The 23944-nt window shown below is 51.2% G+C and overlaps 1 protein-coding gene across 1 annotated transcript in view; it reads left to right on the top strand.

Moving 5' to 3' along the window:
* The first annotated feature begins 3614 nt into the window (after positions 1 to 3614).
* LOC149331569 (phospholipid-transporting ATPase ABCA3-like) overlaps positions 3615 to 23944 on the top strand; it is a 55846-nt gene continuing 35516 nt past the window's right edge. The window contains exons 1-8 of the mRNA XM_089555521.1: positions 3615 to 3863; positions 5059 to 5247; positions 7935 to 8119; positions 8646 to 8771; positions 10862 to 10979; positions 20275 to 20429; positions 21737 to 21892; positions 23407 to 23579. Coding sequence (XP_089411647.1) covers positions 3626 to 3863; positions 5059 to 5247; positions 7935 to 8119; positions 8646 to 8771; positions 10862 to 10979; positions 20275 to 20429; positions 21737 to 21892; positions 23407 to 23579 — 1340 coding nt within the window. The 5' untranslated portion in view covers positions 3615 to 3625. The remainder of the gene's footprint in view (positions 3864 to 5058; positions 5248 to 7934; positions 8120 to 8645; positions 8772 to 10861; positions 10980 to 20274; positions 20430 to 21736; positions 21893 to 23406; positions 23580 to 23944) is intronic.

Below are 23944 nucleotides of genomic sequence, written 5' to 3'. Positions count from 1 at the left end.
CTGTCGGTGGTCGTTGTAGTTAAGGATGAAATAGAATCGTTGGAAGAATACTTTAATGCTTTAGCGTTAAGGGTCCCGTTCAGCGGAGCAACCGTCGGAGTTGTTGGCGTTGGCGTGTCGAAAAATCAAGATTGGTTGAAAAGGTCGTGACGTCACAACCCACATGACCTCGCGCGGGCGATTCAAACACGTACACACAGCACAGCATTAATGGCGTCACTACACAATTCCTCATTTGTGCAAAAACAGATCAAACAAAAAGGATAAATAAAAATAAAATAAATTAAGAACAGCGTTAAAGGTGGCAGCGAAGAGGACCCCCAGGCCACTTAAGTGACCTGTCAAGGCTGCCGCGTCATACCTTGGAGGCGGAACTTAGGTGCCCTCGAATTACTATTACCCCGATCCTAATAGTCTGACATCTCGAGGAATACTATGTAAGGAGCGAGTGATTCTTGTAGAGTCACTTGAAGAAACGTATCCGCTGCCGTTCATGCCTGTGTTAATTTCTCGTTTTCTGCCCTGTAGCTTTGGTGAATTCTACCAACATGGCAAGAAACGCACAGTGAGCACGAATTATATGCGCGTGACGGACTCAATCGTATTGCAGAAGAGCTGAAATCTGGGTTAGTTGGTACATACTTAAGAAAAACCAGCCAAAAAGACGGGGACAAAGGAGAGACGAGGCACACACTACGTTCCTCGTCTTTCCTTTGTCCCCGTCTTTTTGGCTGGTTTTTCTTAAGTAACTCCATCGTACGCAGCGTAAAAATGGCTCAGAAAGTGAACGCCTGCGAGCAGCGGAACGAACTGCGCAACGGCATTACGATACGCGGTTCTACTGTAGCCAGACTGGTCCAAAAACAAATTATTAGTGGTTCAAAATTTAAAAATTGGCTTACAAGATCACAAGCTTTAGCGAACTTAGGCGTCGCATATGATTTCAACTTGTCGAGAAAAAAAAATGACTGGGGTTCAACGCTGCTTGAACGTAATTATACGAGCGAAAGCTCTGTTAAGCGTGGTCTCCACTGTATCAAATCAAGTGTCGAGGTCAAAGGTCAAGGTGAGGTAACCAGTGGCCATAGTCATATGTCATGTGGTCATACTACCATAGTTTGGGCCATACCACCACGCAGTTAAGTTCGGTTTGACCTTGTGAGGCATTGAAGGTCATTGTCTCGTACACATCGAGATCGGTTAGTTGTACCCCGAGGAGCAGAGCTCTCGCTCTAGAACTACTTTTTAGGAAGTGCTCAGATGAGAGGCCAAGTTTTGCTTAAAAGTTTCCGCACGGTACGTCATCAATGTCACGCAGTACTGGACCAATCTGCAACGCCGCATCGTTTGCTGATCGCGTATGCCCAGGTGTTCTACTACCCTGCGAGCAACCGATACCTGAGCCGACTGACGCACGACGCCTTGAAAACACTGCGCGTGACGAAAGTCGTGGAGGTGCCCACGCTGCAGCAGCTGTCCCAGATCCAGGGCAAGATCATCCACCACTCCGCCAACGGCACGAGACCGACGCACGCAGTGGCCATGCTCTACAAGTACATCGGCGCCAACGACACTGACACGCAGCCTGTCAGCCTCCACGTCTCGTTCTTCGCTGGAAGCCTCCCCTTCGATGTACAGGTAAGACGCGGCGTCTGGCCCGGCTCCTATGGCCGCGCTTGCTAATGGCCCTGCAGCTTTGGGAAAGCACCGTCATTTGCCTTACCTGCCGCTACCTTTAGCGCAATAGCATCAAAATCCTCCCAGAAATTACTGAGCACTATCGTGCCGAACACCGGCGATACCCAGTTCCTATGAAAGGACTGGGTAAAGCTGGCGAACGAATTCTCCTCAGGCTCTTTACAAACACCCTGCTGTGCCCGGCGGTTCTCAAGCACTTTAATCCTTCTTTTGACGGCCGCTGCTCATTCTGTGGGGAGGTGGCCGACACCTTCCACATGGTTTGGGCATGCAGAAAAAATCCTTCTCTCCCCCCAATCACCCCTTCCCCTACCCGAGAGGACTGGGAGGCGGCCCTGCTCAGCTGCCAGGAACTATCGACCCAGCAGGCCCTGGTTCGGCGGACTTGTGTAGCGGTCTCGACCAACGGGATCCCGGAATGAGGGACTCCGACTAGTATTGTAAGGGGTGAGACCCACTAGGGGCCTCTCCACGAGCACCTCTCTGTACATTACTAAATAAATGCTTTTCTCCTCCTCCGGAGAAAAAACGCGGAATCTTTCGGCGTAGTCTCCGTAAGATTCACTGATTGGTCGACAGGGTGTGTGACGTCGTGAAGCCACGTGATACGACCGAGCTCTCATTGGTGGACGGGGCGTTTGATGCAATGAGACCACGTGACATGGCTGACCACCATTCAATTAACCCAACGTGTGTTATGCCCAGGTGAACTTCCGGCAGCGCTTGATCTCTCAGCCCGAGGGACCCGTGGCGGAGGAGCGCTTCCCCGAGATGCACACCCTGCTGCCCATCATGGGGGCGCTACAGCAGCGCCACCTGGAGCTGCAGGCCGAGCGCTTCCGCTACCCCCACCCGCTGGAGAAAGTCCGCCTGCAGAGGTTCCCTTTTCCCACGTATATCCAGCACCACGACCAGAAGAACTACGCCCTGGTCCTTAGCCGCTTCTGCATTGGCATGCTCATCCCCTTCTCCCTGTTCGTCGCCAGGCTTACGGACGAGAAGGCTACCGGTGAGTGTGACTGAGCTTCGGTTGCAATTGCACTGTTTTCCGCTGCGTATGTGTTACCTTCTAACACCGTGGTGTTGACCCATGTGACGGTAATGTTTTCTAGACTCTATGCTCTGCTTTGCTCATAAGACTGCAATAATCAAACCATCCTGAGAGCTTTATTTGGTGGTATAAAAAAGGATTCTATTCCGATTCCATTGTTTGATGCGAGAGCATAAAAGCCTCGTCGGAGAAATATACCTGGCATACGCCGGCGTAACACGTTAGGCGTATACACTTGGCTCCACCTGACATATTGTGAAATAAAATAATAGAATAGAATTAGGTTTTGAACTCGTATAATCACACATATACACACGTCGAGGTTAGTAAATTGGTAATTTGGTTTTTGAGGTAAAAAAACGGCGCAGTATCTTTCTCACATACCTCGGTGGACACCTGAGCCACGCTGTAAGGGAAAGGAGGAAGGTAGGAGTGGAAGAAAGAGAGAAAGAGGTACCGTAGCGGAGGGCTCCGGAATAATTTCGACCACCTGGGGATCTTTAACGTGCACTGTGCGATGTCAGTGCACGTTAAAGATCCCCAGGCGGTCGAAATCATTCCGGAGACCACACATACGAACCTGGTATGGTGACATAACTGCCAGTCTGGTAACGTCATTTCTCTCCAACCAATGGCATTTTCTGGTCTGCTGACGTCACATCTTTCCAGCCAGTGGGATTTCTCTAATCAGGTGACGTCATGGCTCTCCAGCCAATCAGGATTTTACTGCACAACGCCGAGCGGCGCTGAGTTTTTGCATTGGTGTGGGTTCTACGCTGTCTCCCAAAACTGAAGCTATTCCTTTAGATAAAGTTGTTTTCTGTCTTAGGCGTGCTGACTCTTCCTCGGCGCGCGGTCGGCGCAGGCGTAAAAGAGATGCTGCGAGTGGCGGGAGTGAACGACTGGGTGTACTGGGTCAGCCACTATCTGAGCGCCTTCTTCGTGCACCTCATCATCGTGACGCTCATGCTTCTCTTCCTGTGCGTGAAGCGCAACGACGAGGGGCGAGCCTTCATCCAGTTCAGCGACCCCGCGCTCCTCTTTGTCATACTCATGTTCTTCTGCAGCCAGTGCATGGTCCACGGCATGTGCCTCTCGCTATTCTTCGCCAACCGTGAGTTCCTCATCTGTGGTTCATGGGTGCACTGCCTATTGCGTATCTATAGCAGCAGATGTAACCTGCCTCTTGATGCACCTTTCAGGGGATATGTTTATTTATTTACAATACCTGCAGCGCTCGGATGAGCATTATTGAAGAATATACATGGTGAGAGATGTACAGTCTGTGCCAAAAGTAGCCAGGCTGCAGGGTTTGCTTCTCATCCGCACAGTAGAGCCCTTACGGCTTCCGTTAAGATCGAAAAGTCTTTTGAAAGTGAGGAGAGGGGTACTACTTACCGTACAGAGATTTAGACCTTGAAGGCTGACATAATAGCTTTAATATACGACTGAGAAGCAAACCGTGCAGCCTGGTTACTTTTGGAAAATACTGTACATATATATCAGAATCAGCAAGAGCAACCCGTACACACATACATAAACAATATGTTTGCAGACACCGCGGGCACTCACAGGTTAACAACATTCAACATCGCTTCACGCAAGTGTTGTCGGAACTGAGATGATGTTCACGGTACATAGTGAGACGCGTTGGCACGAGTAATGAGCTTCGACAGCGTTAAGTGGCCGCAGTACATTCTTTTGCTCAATAAGATCCTTAAAAAAACTGGGGGCACATTGGTAGCCTAAAGTGCGCCAGGCGAAAGCCTTTGTCGCGCTACTTCGACTGCCAATGACTACTTATGTTTGTTACGGCTGCACCGCTTGGGAGCCATCCTCCCCCATTAGCTGCCGCTCACTGACGACGGAGCAGCGCTCGACGCAGCCGCGCCGACAGCTCCACCTGTCGACGAAGATGACGTCACCTTTTGGCAGCTGCGCTCGTCGTTGAGTCACCCCAGGCGCTGGATGTAACACCGGACGTACGGGCGGACGGACGGGGGAATGAGCCATTAAAGGCTTTCGCCTTAATATTTAGCTACCGTACAATGCAATAGGATTTAACCACCAATTTCTCCTAAGTCCTGCAATGCGTTCCAGAAATAATGAGCTTTGGTAGCGTTAAGTGGCCGCAGTATATTCTTTTCCCCAGTAAAACCCTTAATATTCCTTTACTGGAGAATACACTAGGGTTTAACCATCGATTTCTCCCAGGTCCTGCCATGCGTTTGTCTTATTAAATGTTACACCTTCATGTATACGTAGTCGCTCACTATGCTTTTCGCGTGTGCGATGTGATCGTTTCGCAGCGCACTCCGCCGTGGCTGGGGCCATGCTCTACTGGACCTTCAGCTGCGTGATGCCATTCCTTTTTCTGGAGCACGCTGGCGGGCAGGGCTATTACTACATAGCCCGCGAAGACAAGCTGCTCACCGCCATCTTCCCAGGCATGAGTCTGCACTGGAGCTTCCGGGTGTTGGAGCGCTTCGAGAAATTCGGTGAGGCTCCGCGTGACGCATGCAAACGCAAACCTCGTTACTGCGCACTGCAGTTTGGTTATAGATGAGCGATGGCTCTGTCGCTTCTCTACGGATTTTGAAGCAAGATTTAAAGCACGCCGGAGAAGACCGTGCGTCCACTGATAACATAGCCCTAGTTTTTCTGAAAGCTGTCCTGGACTGTTATCATCCACGCGCTCTGAAATTATTGCAGCTACCATAAAAGGCATTGATCATTATTCGTCTCTGTTATCGCGACAAAATTCGTCGCGCATTCAAACTGGTCCTCACATTTTTTGACCAGACGTGCTTACGAGCACGACTCTGAAATTATTTTCACAGCGCGCATTCCTGCCCGCTCTCACTCGCCAGGCCATCGCCTCGGCGCGCCGCTTCCGCGGCTTCTGCGCGCGTCTCCGCTCGCATGGGATTCGTCCAATCTCTCCTCCAATGAGAGGCCGCGCCTCTCAGGAGGCCCCGCCCCCTCTCCTGGCATTTCTCTCTCGGCGCGCGACGCGGCCGGTGGTGGTGGTGGTAGTGGGTTACTTAAAAAAAAAATGAAAAAGTGAAGCAAAAAGAGTGTTGCCGGCCGCGGCAATTGCTATCTAATATCTTAAGCACCCGAGCTGCAGCCGGCGGAAACGAAAGGGAAAGGGAGAGGATAGTGAGGAGAAGTATAGACGGGAGCGACAGCAAGAAAGGACAGGGGAGAGCTTTGTACACTATTTACAAAATACAAAAGTAATCAAGTTCGCGCCGCTCGCGCGCTAATGTCCAAGCATTCGGCCGGTTCGGCCGCTCGCTCGTCTCGTCGACCACGCACCCCGCTTCCACCGCGGAGTCTTCTACGTGGACGCGTCCGGCCCGGACCCCAGGGGATGGTACACGGCCGCAGTTGTCCACAAGGGTAAAACAGTAGACGCCCTTACTTTCAAGGCCCAGTCAGCAATTCACGCAGAAGAGGTTGCCATCGCTTTGGCAGCCTCTCACACCTCCTCCAAATACATAATCACCGACTCGCGAGGGGCTTGCCGTAACGTCACGCAAGGGTGGGTTACTCCCCTAGCTTATCGCATTTACCAAAATTGTAGCCGAGACTCGGATCCCGCGCACCGATCTCTCGTTTGGGCTCCAGGTCACCAAGGCGTCCACGGAAATGAGGCAGCCGACGCCGCCGCCCGCGCGCTCTCTCTCTGGGCATTTCCCACGGGACCCGACGCCGACCAGGACGCTGATTTCAATCCGATTTATACTTTTAAAGAAATATGTGATTATTACAAATCCACGCACCAAACTCTTCCCACCCCGTGCAAAGGACTGGGGAAGGTCAACGAGCGGGTACTCCTGCGCCTGCTCACCAACACGATGTTGTGCCCGGCAACTCTGCAATATTTCGATCCTCAATTCGACGGGCGGTGCTCACACTGTGGGGAGGTGTCTGACACTTACCACATGGTGTGGGCCTGCCAGCAGAACCCATCCCTACCCCCTATCCCAAACCCCACCCGAGAGGACTGGGAGGCGACCCTGTCCGGTTGCTGCACCCTCGAGGCCCAAAGGGCCTTAACGCAGCGCGCCCGGGCTGCGGCAAACGCCAATGGGGTACCTGTCTAGGCATCCCACCTAGTGGTTGTAAGGGCGTGACCCTTCAGGTCACGACCCCCAACACCTCTCCCTATGATTTAATAAATGTTTTCACCACCACCCACCACCACCGCGGCGCCTACAGGCCCTGGCCGTACTCATCCCGGACAGCGTCTGATTCGCTCTCCCTACCTGAGACCCGTGTTCCCCTGGTCTCGCGTCTTGTTCTGCCCTTGGCCGTGCATCACTTGCCTTTCACCCGGACCCTTTACATCACTATCCTGTATATCCCTTCTCCCCAACGAGGCGCAACGGCGGTGATTCCCTCACTTAGAGGAGACAGTTGAACGCGCCTCCACCCCTCTTCCTACATCATCATCAAGAACCTCTCCTCCTCCTCCGTTATCGTGAAAGTGCTCAGATTTTGCTCTGCATGTTTTTCCTTGCAAATGACGGCAAATTAGCCTCATGCAGCTAATTACACATTGTCATTCAGCGGCGATGATGCCCTTATGTCATGTTTCCAGCCTTCAAAAGGCAATGCTCCGAACCAGGTGCTTAGCTGCCTAGAGCAATTATTAACTGGTGTGCGCTTCTGATGCATTTTGTTATTTTTGTTTCTAGGTGGCTAGGCATGTCTTAGGACCAACAACGAATTTCACCACTGATAACACTAATACTTTCTTTACTCCGGAAGACAATGTGAGCCTTCACTGACTTCTGTCTGCAGGTTTGCACGTTTACTGAAACATCATTTAGCTGACTCTGCAGTCCGTACTGACCATAGAAGCTGCTATGCTTCCACTTTTGTCATCAGTGTGTAGTCTGCCTAAGAAGTTCCAGTGACCCACAGCTTCACCGTTCATTCACATACACGGGTTTCTAGAAAACCGCTTGCTCTCCAAAGCTCCGGAGGTTTTGAGATCGACTGCTCTCAGTTTCCAAGATCTTAAAGTACTAAAATTACATCACCGGTACATGTGCAAGGTCTGTTGGCATTCAGACCTGTGTACTTTAAGAACGGCAACCTTTACGTGCAAATACAAATTCTTATTTAAAAAGTTGCATATAACCTTATTCCGCACACGTCTCTTGGATTGCAGTCCAGCACGGAGCCAATTGGGTCAACTTCTACGACCGTGCCGCCACCCCGGATAATGTGACGCTCGCGGAGATCGTCTTCATCGGCTTCACGTTCGACTGCTTCTTGGCCGTCGCCATTTGGTACCTCGACAATGTGCTTTCCATGGGACCAGGAGTACCTAAGTCCTTCCTTTATCCCTTCAAAGTGAGCTCCCAACAAAATTATTCAGTATGCATGGGACAGAGAATCCGCTGTAACCTTAGTTTCCTACATGTAATGAATATTAATGGGAGAGCATTGAAAGCCTTATCAGGGGGAAAAAAAATTTTCGTCGGTTGCGAAATTCGCCAATTGGCTGGAAGGAAGTGGCGTCGGAAGTGACGCCATTTCCGGTAAAGGCATCAACAGCTTCTGATGCGATCGCATTGCCAAAACATAATGTAGTTAGGTGTCCCTGTAAATGTTTGTGTGGAAGCATACATGATACATCTAAAAGTTGCAGATAACTTTCTGGGTTAGCGATTCGGGGAAAAAAGTAAAAATTGTATATCTTATTAAACGCTCTTGCTAGAACTAGCGCTGATGCCTGTTTGTTCAATTTGCGCGTTATATTATTGAGCTGTTTTGAAGTAACTGGCACACAGTTAATCAAATGTCTTTCGCCTACTCGGATGGCTATGCAGCCAAAGAAATTTTACAGAATGTTTTTGTGTTGCGCGTTTCTCATTAGGCCAACTATTGGGTTCCAAGTATGACGTTTGCTCCTGCGCCGTCGCGAAGGCCGAATGAAATCTTCAACTTTGAAGAGGAGCCCAGGGATCAACCCGTCACTATCGACCTTGTCCATGCCAGCAAGGTACAGTAAACAAGCTACGTAGGCAGGAAGGCTAACACTCGTTTTAAATTCTTTGGCGGTTAGGAGCTTTTAGTGTTAAATGACTATAGACACCAAATTCTTGCTTGCGTGTTCTTTCAATCGATGCGTTAGGGATTAATGCGCATGGGTCACTGTGTGACATCCGCGTCCGACTTCTATATAATTCATAACTGAATTTCTTCTTGACACTGTTCTGGTTTCGGCGACCAAACTATGTGTGAATTTCAGGTCACGTGAGGCGCAAAAAAACAAACTGCAATATAACTACTGTTCCGTCGTTTGTTGTAATTTCATCTCCTGAAGCCGGCTGTTTCAAATGTAGTATAGTGAATTAAATCTATGTATCGGTGCTTATATTGCAGGTTTTTGTGCCTCACGCGATCTAAATACCAACTAAACGTGACAGCCGTCGTTCGGTTGATAAATCCGAAACCGATACAGCATAAGAAATTCAGTTGTAAATTACTTAGCCGTCGTAAGCGAATACCACGTGGTTGTCCATGATATCTAACGTTTAACTAGTCATTTGAAAAAGAAAGCAAGCAAATAAATTGTATGTAGTTCTTTAAGAAATCCTTGTATCGTGACAGGTACATAGATACGTTTGCATTGAGAGCGAGGTGGACAAAACGTAAATGGCAAATGCAAGTGGCGGAACTGGTCAGCGTTGTAATATGTAGTAACAAGGGTTTTCCCGTCTTCACATGCCGCCGAAAAATGAATATTCCAATAAAGTGTGTGTACGACATGGATACGCAAAAGCACATCACTCCACTTTCATCACGAACAGAAGCCACGGTCAAAGAAGGAAGGAAAAAAATAAAGTATCACACGAATTGCTAGTCGTTGCACATTAAGAAACTTGCACACTGTCACTCCGAAAGACACTTGTTTGCCAAGGTACGGAAGCGTTCAGTTATTGCTGCCTCTTAACGCAGTTCTTTCTTCGCTAATGGCAATGATGACGGCCTAGTTGTTTGGGGCCTAAATTAAGCCAGGTAAAATAGGCATGCTGACTTTGGCATCCTAGCGTGCTAAGTATGAAAGTATGAAACGTGCTTTAGTACCTTCCTCAGTGAAGCGTGAAAAAAGCCTGCAAGGGTGGAAGAGCGGGCTAGTTGGTAGTTCATCTTGGGGGAAAAACACATGGTCGAAATTTCCGGAGCCCTTCACTACGGCGTCTCTCATAGCCTTAGTCGCTTTGGGACGTTAAACCCCATAAACCAAACCAAACCAAACATCGCACTTCTAAGACACGGGCGAAGAAAGACAAGACGATACAGCGCTGACTTCAACTGATTATTTTATTGTGGAGCAACAAATACATACGTTCGAAAAGTGGGCAGGAAGACATGGGTAACAGCTGCTGTGTGCACGTGACCGAAAGATAAGAAACTAAAATTGAAAAGACACATGAGGGCAAGGGTGACCCTTGGAGGAAACAAATGAAAACTAAACAGTATAAAAAGACAAGTGGAGGGGCGATTAAAAGGATGACGCTTAAAAGGATGACGCGAACAGGCAGTACACGAGAAAGAACATTAGGAGATGTCAACAAGTGAACAAAATGCACTAAAAGGCCAAAAAGACCATTAAAAATAAAAAAAAAATTTTAAAATCGCCCCTGTTTCCTCCAAGGGTCACCCTTGCCCTCATGTGTCTTTTCAATTTTAGTTTATCTTTCGGTCGCGTGCAAACTCGGAAGCTGTCACCCATGTCTTCCCGCCCACTTTTCGAACGTATGTATATGTTGCTCCACAATAAAATAATCAGTGGAAGTCAGCGCTGTATCGTCTTGTCTTTCTTCGTCCGTGTCTTAGGAGTGCGCTGTGTTTTTCCCCCAAGAAAAAAGCCTGAAGGAATGCAATAATTGGATTCCGGTATGAAGTCTACATGGTCTTGCGCTGTCTTTTTTTCAAGTACAAAAAGTAAAGCCAAACGGTGGCAGGAACCGCAAAACAATGTTTAGCGAATGGGCTAGGAAATCGAAAGTACTTTCATAATCACGTGAGGTAGACCAGAGCTTGAAACTGTTGACCTCTGAGTGCCAAGCGTGAGTCTTTCTGCAGGACTATGACGGCGTGGTGGCTGTTGATGACGTCAACCTGCGCATATTCGACAACCAGATCACGGTGCTCTTGGGACACAACGGAGCGGGAAAAACGACGCTTCTCAACATGATCACGGGTGAGCCGACGACAAGCACTGAACATGATGCTCGGGCATGTGTGTAGTAGGTATCCCGTTATTTGAAGTGCCGCCGCGGTGGCTCAGTGGTTATGGTGCTCGGCTGCTGACCCGAAAGACGCGGGTTCGATCCCGACCGCGGCGGTGAAATTTCTATGGAGGAGAAATTCTAGAGGCCCGTGTATTGTGCGATGTCAGTGCATGTTAAAGAACCCCAGGTGGTCGAAATTTCCGGAGTCCTTCACTACGGCGTCTCTCACAGCCTTAGTAGCTTTGGGACGTTAAACCTCATAAACCAACCAACCAGCAGTTCGAAAACGAGCTGTTGCTATTCTACAAGGGTTATCGGCACGCGATTAGACGTGCCGTTGGCGTGATAAGTGGCTTTAGTAAAATTAGTAAAATTTTAAAGTAAATTAGTAAATTAGTAAAAAAAAGATAATCGGGATATTTTTCTCCGTAGGGGCAATGGTTGTAGTTATAATGTGTCTTTAATAATTGTTACCCGTGAAATACGAGTGTAGTAGTTAAAGAGCCCCAGGTGGTCGAAATTTCCAGAAAACTTCACTACGGCGTCTCTCATAGCCTGAGTCGCTTTGGGACGATAAACCCCATAAACCATAAACCGTTATTTGAAGTAGTTGCCAGCTGAGCCCGTAGCAAGTTAACTCTTGAAAATTGCACCAGACAAATGTTTTGTAGTTATAGAGCACTTTTAAACCGTTCGCTCAGACGTTCCGTGAAAGCCCTTAGATGCTCCTGGGCTGTTTTGCTTGCTATTTGTGAGCTAGGAGTCCGTGCTTTGGCTTCTCATAGACCACACTCTAAACAGAAAGGACTTAGCGCACACCCTTTTATAAAAGGGGGCGCGCCAGAGGACATATTGCTCCCTTTTTATGCCCGTATACGCGTATTAGTGCTTAGAGTACACGGTCTGTTGAAATCTCAGATTAGGTGCGTGCCCTTGGTATACCTAGCTACAGTGTAGAAATTTTCCCTATTTCCTCATAGAAACACTACTAAGACACCAAAGCCCTTTCCTATACATCTGTAATGCCCATGCCTGTAGCTTTACGGTTGCGTTCGGAATTCACAGTTGGAAATTTTTGCTAGCGCCTCGCCGGAAATTTGGCTAAATGAAAAAAAGTTATGCTCCGGGTGCGAGGCGTTATTTTTCGAATACAAGAGTAATTAGCAGTGGGTTTTACTATAGACCACCGGTTAACGATGGCATGCTTCTTCTACTGCCACATGTGTCCTCGCAGGTTAACAACAGCGCATTGTTACACCTTTGTACATATATGCACATACGATCGGCTCTGTTATGTTATCGCGGAAGCTCCATTCACTTAACTCACTGTACCAAAGTGTAGTTGGTGACCAACTGTCCCTCCCACTGCGGACGAGACGGGAATTAGTTGCTAGCTTTGGCGACGTAGATAACTAAATTTAAGCCAAGTTATTGTTGTATTCTCATCGTTACTGACGCTATAAGGCAGGCTATGTCCTCTGAAGGGAAAAAAGTTCTCTCTGCGATCATCACCCCCCCCCCCCCCGCCTGCAAATCCCTCCAATCTTTTCTGATTCACCAGAAACTTCCGCTGCTCTCCGCTTTCTTGCCCACACATTCTTGGCTTGTGTCTGCTTACAAAAAAGAAAAAAAACTTGGACAACGCTGTAGCCTGCTTTGGATCTTTTAGATTTGCACACCTCGTGGAATGCTTGCTCTTCGAATTTATTTACTTTATTTAGCAAAAACTGCCGACCTGTGTTACAGGCCTTAGGCAGGAGTGGGGTACAAACATATTGATAAAAATGACAAGTACATTGCAAAAGAAGCAGATAGCGAACAGAGCAAAAACCAGAACGTACAACATAAAACCGATTACAAAGCCAGAGAACATGTAATGATATCGAACCTGGCAGCAAACGAAGGCATCGGACTTGGCTCAAAACAAGGATACATAAGAGTCCTATACTTCATTCAGAGCTTGTAAAAATAAATTTACCGATTCTCAATTGACAACGTCAGCAGGCAAACCATTCCACTTAGGGATAGTATGGGGAAAGAACGAGTACTGAAAAAATTTGTTTTACACAGTATTGTAGGTGTTACCGAAAAAAAGTAACTAAATACGTTACTCGTTACGCTAAGAAAAAAAGAACGCGTTACCGCCCTACGTTACCTACAAAAAAAGGTAACGCGTTACCGTTACCGTTACCGAAAAAAAGTATCACACGTTACTTTGCCGTTACTCCGTGACCATAACTTTTAATCAGTGCGTCTTCGCTGTAACTTGTGGGCAATTCCTCTGCGCGGGGACGCACAGGCAGTCACTCGAGGCAGGACTTTGTACAAAGGGTTTATTCTCACATCAGGGGGGCCGGTCGTCGTCGTGGCAGCTGGGTCAGGTGGTCCGTTCGCAGGGCTGGTCCGAGAGCAAGAGCCCGCGAGCCTCTCCTGTCTCGCCTTATAAAGGCTTTCTCCTCGCCTCTCTCCCCCCGCCCCACCACTCGGGAAGAAGGGTTCCAGACTACCCGCGGTGAGCGGCGCGGGATTTGACTTGCCCGCGAGCAGACCCTACATCTCCCCCCCCCCTCAAACGTCCGTCCCGGGGTCCGCCAGTAGGCATTCGACGACCTCCGGGTCCGGGTCCATAGAGTCGTCGCAGGGGGGAGGGGTGCTCGCCGGGGGGGCCGCTCACCGCTGGCTGGACGGGCTCCTCACGAGCCGCCTGGGGGAGCGAGGCGCCTGGCTCCGCTGGGGGCCCTGCCGGCAGCGCCCTCCAAAGCTCCTCGGCCGCCGGGGACAGCAGGTCTGGGCGGCTGGACTGGAGGATGCGGAGGGCCGCCTCCTCCGGGCGCCCCTCTGCAGTGGCGCAGCGGGGGAAGGCGCTGCAGCCGCCAAGCGCTTTTCCGCCGCGAAGGGGCTGCGCCTGGTCCCGCCACCTGGACCGCGCGCAGTAAGAGATGGCCGCTCCGTTGGCGACCGTGGTCCAGGTGGCCACGTGCCGCAGGACCCTGGGCCGCTTGGGTTGCGGCTGCTCGGCGGCCGAAGCGCCGGCTGGGTGCTGAGGGGGGCCCTGCGCCTGGTCGTCACTGGCCCTCTTGCGTTGGCCTGCACCACTGGGAGGTGCTCTCCAGTGGTTAGGCATGTGGTTTGGCGGGCGGTGGGGGCCACCGCGGCCGTGGAACCTGCGCCACTCGCGCGGCTCCTGCCGCCAGCCGGGTGGCGCGCCTTGATGGCGGCCACCGTTCGACGGTGGTCTGCCTTGCCTTCTGGAGTCCGAGCCACGGGCGTCGGTCCGCTGGAGCTTCCTAGAAGACATACTGAGAGGGCGAGAGCACTGCGAGTGATAATTGATCGAGAGACACGGGTGCTACCTGGTCCTCAGGTTGTAGCGTCGGTTGCAAACCGCACCGCTACCTGCTCGTCCTCCCGGGGGTGAGATCGCCGCATCGCGCTGATTTTCCACCGCTTCGCAGCCATCGTCCTTGCGAAGGTGGAAAGCCTTCAAATCAGCGACATGCACCGGACCGGCGGTTTCACCGTTTGTCAACAACCGCAACTGCAGTAGGTGAGCGGCGTAGTCCGTGCCGTAACTTCGTACGGCCCAGCCCACTTGTGCGCTAGCGACGCGGCGAAACCGCGCGCTGCGTTACTAAGTGGGTGCGTTCTCTTGAGTACTAGGTCGCCCGTGTTGAAAACGACGTGACGGCGACCTTTGTTGTACTGATCCGCCTGCTCCATGCGCGCCACATCGAGGTTTTCGCGGGCTGCTCGCTGCGCTGCCTCCAGGCGCTCCCGGAGCCTTGCCGCGTACTGCGAAAGCGGAGGGGGCGCAGGCCCCGCCGCGTCGAGTAGGGCATTCTCTTGCGGAAAAGCGATCTCTCTCCCAAAATTCAAGTAAGCGGGTGTAATACCCACTGACCTGTTCACGGTTGTCCTTGTAGCGAACGCCAGTTCGGACAGCCGCGCGTCCCAATCTCTGTGCTGCTCGGTCGTCGCGACCAGCATGCTCTTCAGATTTCGATTCACCCGCTCGGTTATGTTGCTCTGAGCGTGGTAGGGACTCGTTCTCCTGTGGCCGATTTGAAGCGCCCGACAGGAGTCTACAAAGACTTTGCTTGTGAAATACGAAGCATTGTCTGTAATCAGGTCGGAAGGGAAACCGAAACGAGTGAAAGTCTCCAACAGTTTTTCCCAAATTCGTTCCGACACTAGCTTCCTAAGGGGGAAAACCTCAACCCACTTGGAATAGTGGTCCGTTATTACCAGGATGAATTGGTTTCCGCGTGCGGACCGAGGGAGGGGTCCCATGATATCGCACGCGACCACTTGCCACGGGTAGTTGCTAACTACCGCCTTCATCATGCCAGCGGGCTTGCCCGCCCGAGGCTTGGCTACCTGGCATACCGGGCAGGTACGGGCGTATCCCAGCACATCCTTTCTCATGCCTGGCCAGGTCGCGACACGGCATAACTTGTCGTAAGTCTTACTGCCGCTGCCATGGCCTGCCAGCGCTGAGTCATGGAAGTACTGCAGGAACCGTTTCCGCAACCTTCTCGGGACCACGACTCGGAAAGGGGATGCTATCGCCGCTTCCTCGTCAAGTTGGGGGATGTAGCGGAGCAGCAAGCCATCATCGCCCAGCAGATACGCGTCGTACTTGCCCTCAGCGTTCCCGGTGCAAGCTGCGCTGCTCGCAAGCTCCTTCAGCACCCGCTGGCAAAGACCGTCTGCTTTCTGGGCCTCGATCAGCTCTTCTCTACTGACCGCTACTCCCCAAGACAGATTTCTTTCTGCCTCGCTCCTAGGCAGGCGAGCGGTCGCCGCCACGAGCTGCTGTGTTTCCCTTCCGTCACAGCACCGTGCGGGACCTTTGTCCGTCTCCTCTCTCTCCAAACAGGGCGCGACACTCCCGTCCGCCCTCTCTTCCTCTCCAACAGCGGTGACGCCGCTTTTTACAAAGCTGGGCTGCGCCTCTGAAGCGCTTCCGCCAGCATTCCATGGTGCGCGCGATAAAGCATCGGCCACCTTGTTCAAGCTGCCCCGGCGGTACTCGATGGCGTACGCGTAACGTTGCAACGTCAGCGCCCATCTCGCGAGTCTGCCTGCGGGGTTCTTGAGCCTCTTTAACCAAGACAATGCCTGATGGTCTGTCTGCACGGTGAAGACCGCTCCGTCTAGGTACATGTCGAACTTCGACAATGCGAACATGATCGCCAGGCATTCCTTTTCGGTCACGGAGTAATTCCGCTCCGCCGATGTGAGCGTGCGACTAGCGAACGCGACAGGGCGCAGTTTGCCCTCGTGTTCCTGCAACAAAACAGCTCCAACACCGTAGTCACTAGCGTCTGTCTGCAAGACAAACTGCTTGTTCAGGTCGGGGAGGCGCAGACTAGCGGTATTCGCTATCGCGCGAGCCAAGGCAACAAATGCGTCACTCTGTTCCTTGCCCCAGACCCACTTCGAGCCTTTACGCAACAGCAGGTTCAGCGGCCTTGCAAGCTCCGAACAGCGCGGGATGAATTGCCTGTAGAACGCAACCATCCCCAAAAACCTCTGCAAGCTTTTCACATCCATGGGGCAGGGGTAGTTCAGAATTGCCTGCAGTTTGTCATCATTCGGTCTCAGTGTGCCATCATCCACGACAAAGCCCAAGAGGTTCACTCTCTTCGATGCCAACTGCACTTTCTTTGGATTTATGGTTAGACCGGCACGTCTCATTCTATCGAGAACGGAATTCAGGTGAATGAGGTGCTCCTCGAACGACTGTGAGAATATCACAACGTCGTCGAGGTACGCCATAGCGTAGTTGAACCTTGCATCGCCCAGCACGATGTCCATCAGTCGCATGAACGTGCTCGGGGCGTTAGACAAACCAAACGGGAGTCGAGTAAATTCGAAGAGCCCGCGGTGGCAGGTGAATGCGGTTTTCTCAATGTCACCTTCGGCCACCTCAATCTGCAGGTACCCTCTGCTTGCATCTAGGACTGTGAAGAACCTCGCGTTCCCTAACGCATACATCACAGCCTCGATCGACTGAAAAGGGTACGCAACCGTAGGCGTCAGTGAGTTGAGCTTACGATAATCAACACACAGCCTGACCGATCCATCTTTCTTCGGCGCTAGAACCACTGGTGACGCCCAGGGACTTTGTGAGGGTCTCACCGCACCGGTATCAATCATCTCGTCAAGGGCACAGTCGAGAAGCTGCCTCTTATGCGCACTTAACGGCCTCGGGTTACACCTGAAAGGGCGCGTATCACCCGTCTGAATCTCGTGCTGAAGCAGGTCGGTTCTGCCCGGTTTCTCCGTGAAGCAATCCGAAAACGGGAGTAAAGTTTCCGCGAGCCTTCGGCGCTGACTACTGGGTCCTGAGAAAGACGCAATAATCGCTTCTAACGGGCCACCGTCTCTCAGCGTCTCGAGGGAGCTCACCTGCCTTTCTGTCGCACAGGTGTGGACAACCACCTTTTGTGCAGGACAGCCGGGCAAGGATGCGCTTTCGAAGGGAATGAGGGGGGCGAGCTGGCTGTAACGATAGCCATTCTCCCCCATGTCGAGCACAATGCCTTCGCTCGAGAGAAAATCCCTTCCCAGAATTACTGGTATTGACAAGCCAGGCAGATAGACGAAGCGATGTCTCCGCTTTCTGCCGTCAAAACGCATCGTAAGACGCACTGCTCCCTTTGCCTTTGCCGCCCCAGCTGCTAAGCTTAACGGGGTTTCGGCCGGTCTGACACGGATGTTACCTATCCGGCAGGCCTCGTACACCTCGTCACCGACCAGTGACAGCGTTGAGCCCGTGTCTACGAGTGCAGAGTAGCATCGACCCGCTAACTGCACTAGCATAAAAGGGCTTGAGCGCGGAACGACTCCCTGAGCTCTACAGGCGAGCGGGACAAAGGCCTCCCCGTCGCCGGCGCGGGAGTTCTTTTCCTGACTAGCGCCTTGACAACCATGAAATTCTCCCGCTGACGGTGAAAGGCCGCTGCCACCAGACATCACCGCCAGCGCCTGGCGTTTCCCTGCATACGCCTAGCTTGGCATTCGCGTGCCACGTGGCCGGGCTGGTTGCAATTCCAGCAAAGCCGGTCATTCACCCGCCGCGTAGACGGAGGACCCCTCGTTCCACGAAGCGGTTGGGGACGGCTCTCCCCTTTCTCCGCGCATTCCTGACGCTCGCTCCGCGCGTGGCCTGTGAGACCGGCACGACGCCGCTGCTCGAATGCGTACGGGTCAAGCGCACGAGGGACAACAGGGGGTTCCGCCTGATTTTCCACGGCCATTACCTCGGCGCGCCGAGCCCTCATCGCGCATTCTCGGCCTCCATCCCATGCGCATCCCGGTTCTAGCGATTCGGCCGGCCTGGGGGGCGGCCGGTAGCGCAGTTCGGCGAGTAAATCCGCCTGCACGGTCTTGGCCTCCTGCGCTAGGGCCTCGAGGTTTGTAAAACTGCGGCCCCGCAGATACGGCTTGAAGCGTGGATGGCACTGCCTGATCACACGCGCAACCTGATCTCGGTCGGTTGCCATCGGATCTGCCCTCTTGTACAGCTCCTGCATTGCGCGTACGTATTCGAGGAGGCTTTCCTCTGGGTGTTGGGTGCGCAACGCGAGCTCATCCAGCATCCGGCGCTCATAATCAGGCGGCAAGAACTCGGCGCGGAAACGATCTTTGAAGTCCGCCATCGACTGGAAAGTCGGCTGGCACCGCCTCCATCTCGCCGCGCTCTCGACGAGTGCTACAGGCAGGACCTGCCCTAGCACTACGTCATCTGGGGCGCCCAGAGCCGTCTGGTAGTCCTCGAGTTGTTGTAAAAACTCGTGGACTGATTTCGCGTCCGTGTACCCGGAAAAGGAGGGGACCTCCATATTTATCCGCGGGCGCGATGCTGTCGCCGATGCTACCGATGCTGCGGCCTGGTTGGCGCCAGCCACCGAACCGAGCTGACGGGCTAATGCGGCAAACATCTCAGTCACCTCCCCTATTACGGCCGCCGCGTCGGCCATCTCACTACCGGCTGCCCCGCCATCCAAAGCCGTGGCTGAAACATCCTTTCTGGGAGGCATAGTTCGCGCTAACTGTCCGGCCGCACCGGCTAACTGCTCATGGCAACAAGAACATTCACATACACAACAATCTATCTACAAACACGCGGAAATACACAACACAAAACGCCCGAAAACTACATAAGTCGCTACCCCGCGAACATTCCGCCTGACCCGCTCCTTAACCCTATCGGTCCGGCGTGGCCCTGAACAAAGAGGGCCTGCCACGAGTCTGGCTGCACGTCCCAAAATCGGCAGAGAAATCGTCCACAAGGTGTTAATTAAAGCCGCACGCTGGGCGCCATTATTTGTGGGCAATTCCTCTGCGCGGGGACGCACAGGCAGTCACTCGAGGCAGGACTTTGTACAAAGGGTTTATTCTCACATCAGGGGGGCCGGTCGTCGTCGTGGCAGCTGGGTCAGGTGGTCCGTTCGCAGGGCTGGTCCGAGAGCAAGAGCCCGCGAGCCTCTCCTGTCTCGCCTTATAAAGGCTTTCTCCTCGCCTCTCTCCCCCCGCCCCACCACTCGGGAAGAAGGGTTCCAGACTACCCGCGGTGAGCGGCGCGGGATTTGACTTGCCCGCGAGCAGACCCTACAAACTGTAACTGGTAACTCGACTACTTTGCAAGGCTTGTTTTCCAACCAAAAGATCTCAAACCCTGACGACACGCTCATATCCTTCAAGCGTGGTTCATATCTTTCATATCCCTCAAGCGTGTGAGTGGTTTGGGGTGAAGACAAGTGTGTGAATGCGTGTTCGTGCTTTTTGTTTTTAATTGAGTGCGTCGTCAAGGGCAGGTGCTTTCTGGCATGCATGCGAGCCGCAACAAGGGTCGTCGAGAGCACCCGTAGGTTTTGTTTATTTGCAACATCACTTTCGGCGTTTTTTTTTTCTGAAAAAGAGGTGGAGGGGGACAACTGAACTAAAAAGTAACTAGTAACGTGACACCTCACGTTACCGGAAAATCTTAACGCAAGTACGTTACCCGTTACAGTTACGAAATGGTAACGAGTACGTTACTAAGTTACCGAAAAAAGTAACGCGTTACCGGTAACGCCGTTACTTGTAACGCGTTACCGACAACACTGGTTTTACATGAAAACGCGGCAACTTTCTTATGGTAAGAGCGTGTAGGGTGTCGAGATGGGTGCTCAACTAAAATTACTTCCTCCATTGTTCCTTCCTCTAATGACGCTGAGAGCCTCAGCTGCTCGCAATAACACCTCTCTCATCCAGGTTTCGTGCCCGCCAGCTCTGGACGCGTGCTGGTCGGCGGCTACAACATCGATACCTGCACACGTGACGCCCGGCGCAGCATGGGCTATTGCGCCCAGTACAACGTCTTCTTCGATGACCTCACCGTCGAGGAGCACGTGATGTTTTTCGCCATCGTACGCACTATCAACATTTCTGAGTTTATTTGTGGTTAGGGTGACGCGGTGCCACATGAAATAAAACGACCACACATGGTTCAGGAGCGTAAAGATTAAAGAGGAACGATCAAAGCACAAACTGCTGCACGCCTTACTTTCGTTAACTTTAGAGCGCTGATAGCGGCGTGGAGGTCTGACTCCGGCTCACTAATGCAAGCAACAGCCCGAAGAGGAACTCCCTTGCGGCATACTATGAAGATAGCTCAGTATTGCAATTCATAATATAGGATGATGAGGCTGAACTGGGCTAGCTGGAATGGCTTCCTAATTAGAATTAAGCGCAAACAGACGAGGACGAAAGAAGGGCACTCGTGTGCCCATTGCTTTTTTTTCTTACTAATTTGTTCGCGCTTCATTCTAACTGATGCAACTCACTGCAACACTCTGGTGCTGGTGTAAAAAGAGCATTCAGGCAACTCTAAGTGGCGATCTACCTAATCCAACCCAAGTGCTTAACGCTTCGAAATATATACTAATCTGGAATGCGATACGTTCAGCCGACAAAACGAATCCGCAGGTGGAAAAGTCGGTTTTTCAGTCACACTATTACTTCTACTAAAAGCATTGTACTATCTATTGTGGCAGCCTTTATTAAAAGCTGTTTACTTTACACCTAACTTTTTTAGTGAAGGGTCATAGTAAGGAAGTTAAACGCAAAAGGACGATGCAGCGCAGGGGAACGTACTGGAGGATACATTCCCACGAAAGCCGTTCAACGATGCAGCAGGGAGCTGGGCTAAGTTACTTAGGAGGTCTGTACCACTGTGGCCTGAATTGGGAGGTAACACAGACGAGGTATTGAAGTTCTCAATTCCGCTCACTTTATTTGGTGCAGGCCAAGATGAGCCATAAACGTTCAACGACGATAATGCAAAACAGCCTAAACTGATGTGCTCGGCTATCAATACACATATTTCAAGCTAAACGGAAATAAATTCTTTTATGAAATGACTTTCGTGTTGTATCTTTTGTAATCGAAACCCAGGCAAAGAGATGTAGATACCTTTCTACTCTTGGCCTTATAGCTCACTCTGCGTCCGTAAGAATCGGACAGCATGGGAGAACTACGCAGAACAATGTGTTTGCAGCAACAGGCAGCTCCGCAAAGTGCAGCGGTGAAGCCAACCCACAGGTTAGCAATCCCACACTTAAGAGTACTTGAGACTTGGGCTTTCTCAGAAGTTGCTGTGTCATTGACCACTGTTTTCAATAACCTTTGAGGCTCCGGGACTGGAGGCGCCTTTATAAAGAACACGCCGTTGCAGATCAAGGGTGTGCGCTGGGACAAGGCGAGGGACGAAGTCTGGACGCTCTTGAACGATGCCAGTCTGACGGAGTGCCGCACTATGCTGGCCGTTGACCTTTCGCCTGGCCTCCAGCGCCGACTGTGCACCGCCCTTGCCATCGTGGGCACACCCAAGGTGGGAGGACATCGGCCAACTGACTTCCAACTCTCTCCTCAGCGTGTGCGAGAAATGAAGAATTCTCGCACAAGCCAGGAACTTGAATTCGAGCTCCACTCAGGAAACAGAGCACAGTTCCAGACTAGCGAACCAGCCGCAAGTAGATTTCAGCAGGACTTACCATGTCCAACATTGCCGGAAAAAATTTTGAAAATTGAAAAATTGTAAGATATTATCTCCACAAATCTACTCCACCTTGGGGGATTCCCCCTAAACATTTGACCAACATAGTTCTCACTTCGAGTTATTGATCAATTCGCTCTCGGCTGAATTTCGATGAAGTCGCGCGAAATTCTAGAGGCCCGTGTACTGTGCGATGTCAGTGCACGTTAAAGAACCCCAGGTGGTCGAAATTTCCAGAGCCCTTCATTACGGCGTCCCTCATAGCCTGAGTTGCTTTCGGACGTTAAACCCCAATAAACCAAACCAAACCTACCATAAGCTTGCCGTCCCGGTTAGCTCAATTAGTAGAGCGACTGCTCCGGTGAAGCGGTGGTCCCGGGTTTGAACCCCGGACCAGGACGAATTTTTCTATAACTACGAAGTTTCTGAGAAAGCTGTATAGCTTTCCTTTGTAGCCGTTGGCTGCGCTCGGGTGGATGTCAATGAGTGATTACTCCCTTATTACGAATCTACTCCACCTTGGGGGATTCCCCTAGACATTTGACCAAGATGTTATTATGAATATATTGAAGGTAGTGATCATATCTTCTATGTAGCAAAATATTTCTTTCAAAGTGTTTCCACCAATCGCATCGAAAAGTTAAGACTGCCAGAGAAAACCAACGGTGAACGCTTTTGACGATAGCAAAAACGTTAATAGAGAACAAAATGCAAGACTGCCGTCGCGTGATATGCGAATGTATTTATTGTTATAGTGAAGTCTTACATTATACGAAAAAAAATTGTGTTCATAAAAGGTTTCCGGCTCAGATTCTTTTGTCCAGAAGTAGTGGGTATAAGTCATGGCCATTCCATTTCACTCCAGTGGCATGAACTTGCATAAATAGCTAATTGTTTCCACGGGCACTCGCTGGACTTAAATATTTAATATTTCAGTCCAACGGATTGGCTGCTGAGCCTATCCGTCGTTTTTATCAGTTGTCAGTGCATTCAGTCAGTCGTTTTCAGCAAAATTCGCTATACACGCTGGCGCGCTGACGAGCTCCCAGCTTCTAGAACGACGGCAGATAACCTGTCTATTCACTTATAGCAGGAGGAATGAAAAGGCCGAAAAGAACGACGGTTCACACTTTTGAGAACGTGTGATCCCAGTGGTGAGCCGTACTTGCAGCTTGACTGCCACACGAAAAGTTTACACGAAACTGCTCCGAGTATCATGGCCGTTATTTCATTTCCGGGGCTCCTGTTCTGACACGCGTAGAATACTTTATCGCCTAAATAATAGCCTGGGACAAAAACAAATAACAAAAAATATATGACCGGGTGTGCGGTGATGCGCATTTATTCAGGTGGTGATCCTGGACGAGCCGACTACCAGCATGGACACTGACGGACGCCACGAGCTGTGGGAGCTGCTGCTTAAGCTGCGCCGGACCACATGCGTCTTCCTTACGACCCAACACCTAGACGAAGCGGACGTGCTGGGTGACCGGATCGCCATCCTGGCCAATGGAGGCATAAGGTATCATCTGGGGGTCAGGTAGGGTTTTGTGGTTGAGGTAAAGTAACTGGGGAACTGAATACTGGACTCAGAAGCGGAAGTTTTGTTTTCCCATCCTCTCATTGTCGCCGCCACTGAGCAAGCTGGTTTGTATCGAAGAGGCAAACTTAAGTATGCTTCTCTGAGCACTGAATGAAAGGAGCTTAACATCTGAGAGGAACAGTTAAGCTTCGCATTTTGGTTTCGTCCTCCTCAAGAACGTTAAGGGGAACTATTAAAGTAATGCTTAACTATTAAGTTAATGACATCTATAGTCGAAATCAAGAAGTGGGCTTGGGCAGAGCATGTAATGCGAAGGCCAGATAACCGCTGGTTCTTAAGGGTAA

The sequence above is a fragment of the Amblyomma mixtum genome, chromosome 8, assembly GCF_055824585.1.
Source record: "Amblyomma mixtum isolate Tamu chromosome 8, ASM5582458v1, whole genome shotgun sequence".
In the NCBI taxonomy this organism is placed as follows: Eukaryota; Metazoa; Arthropoda; class Arachnida; order Ixodida; family Ixodidae; genus Amblyomma; species Amblyomma mixtum.
Note: the sequence above shows the minus strand (reverse complement) of the source record. Positions and strands in the feature narration are given on the sequence as shown.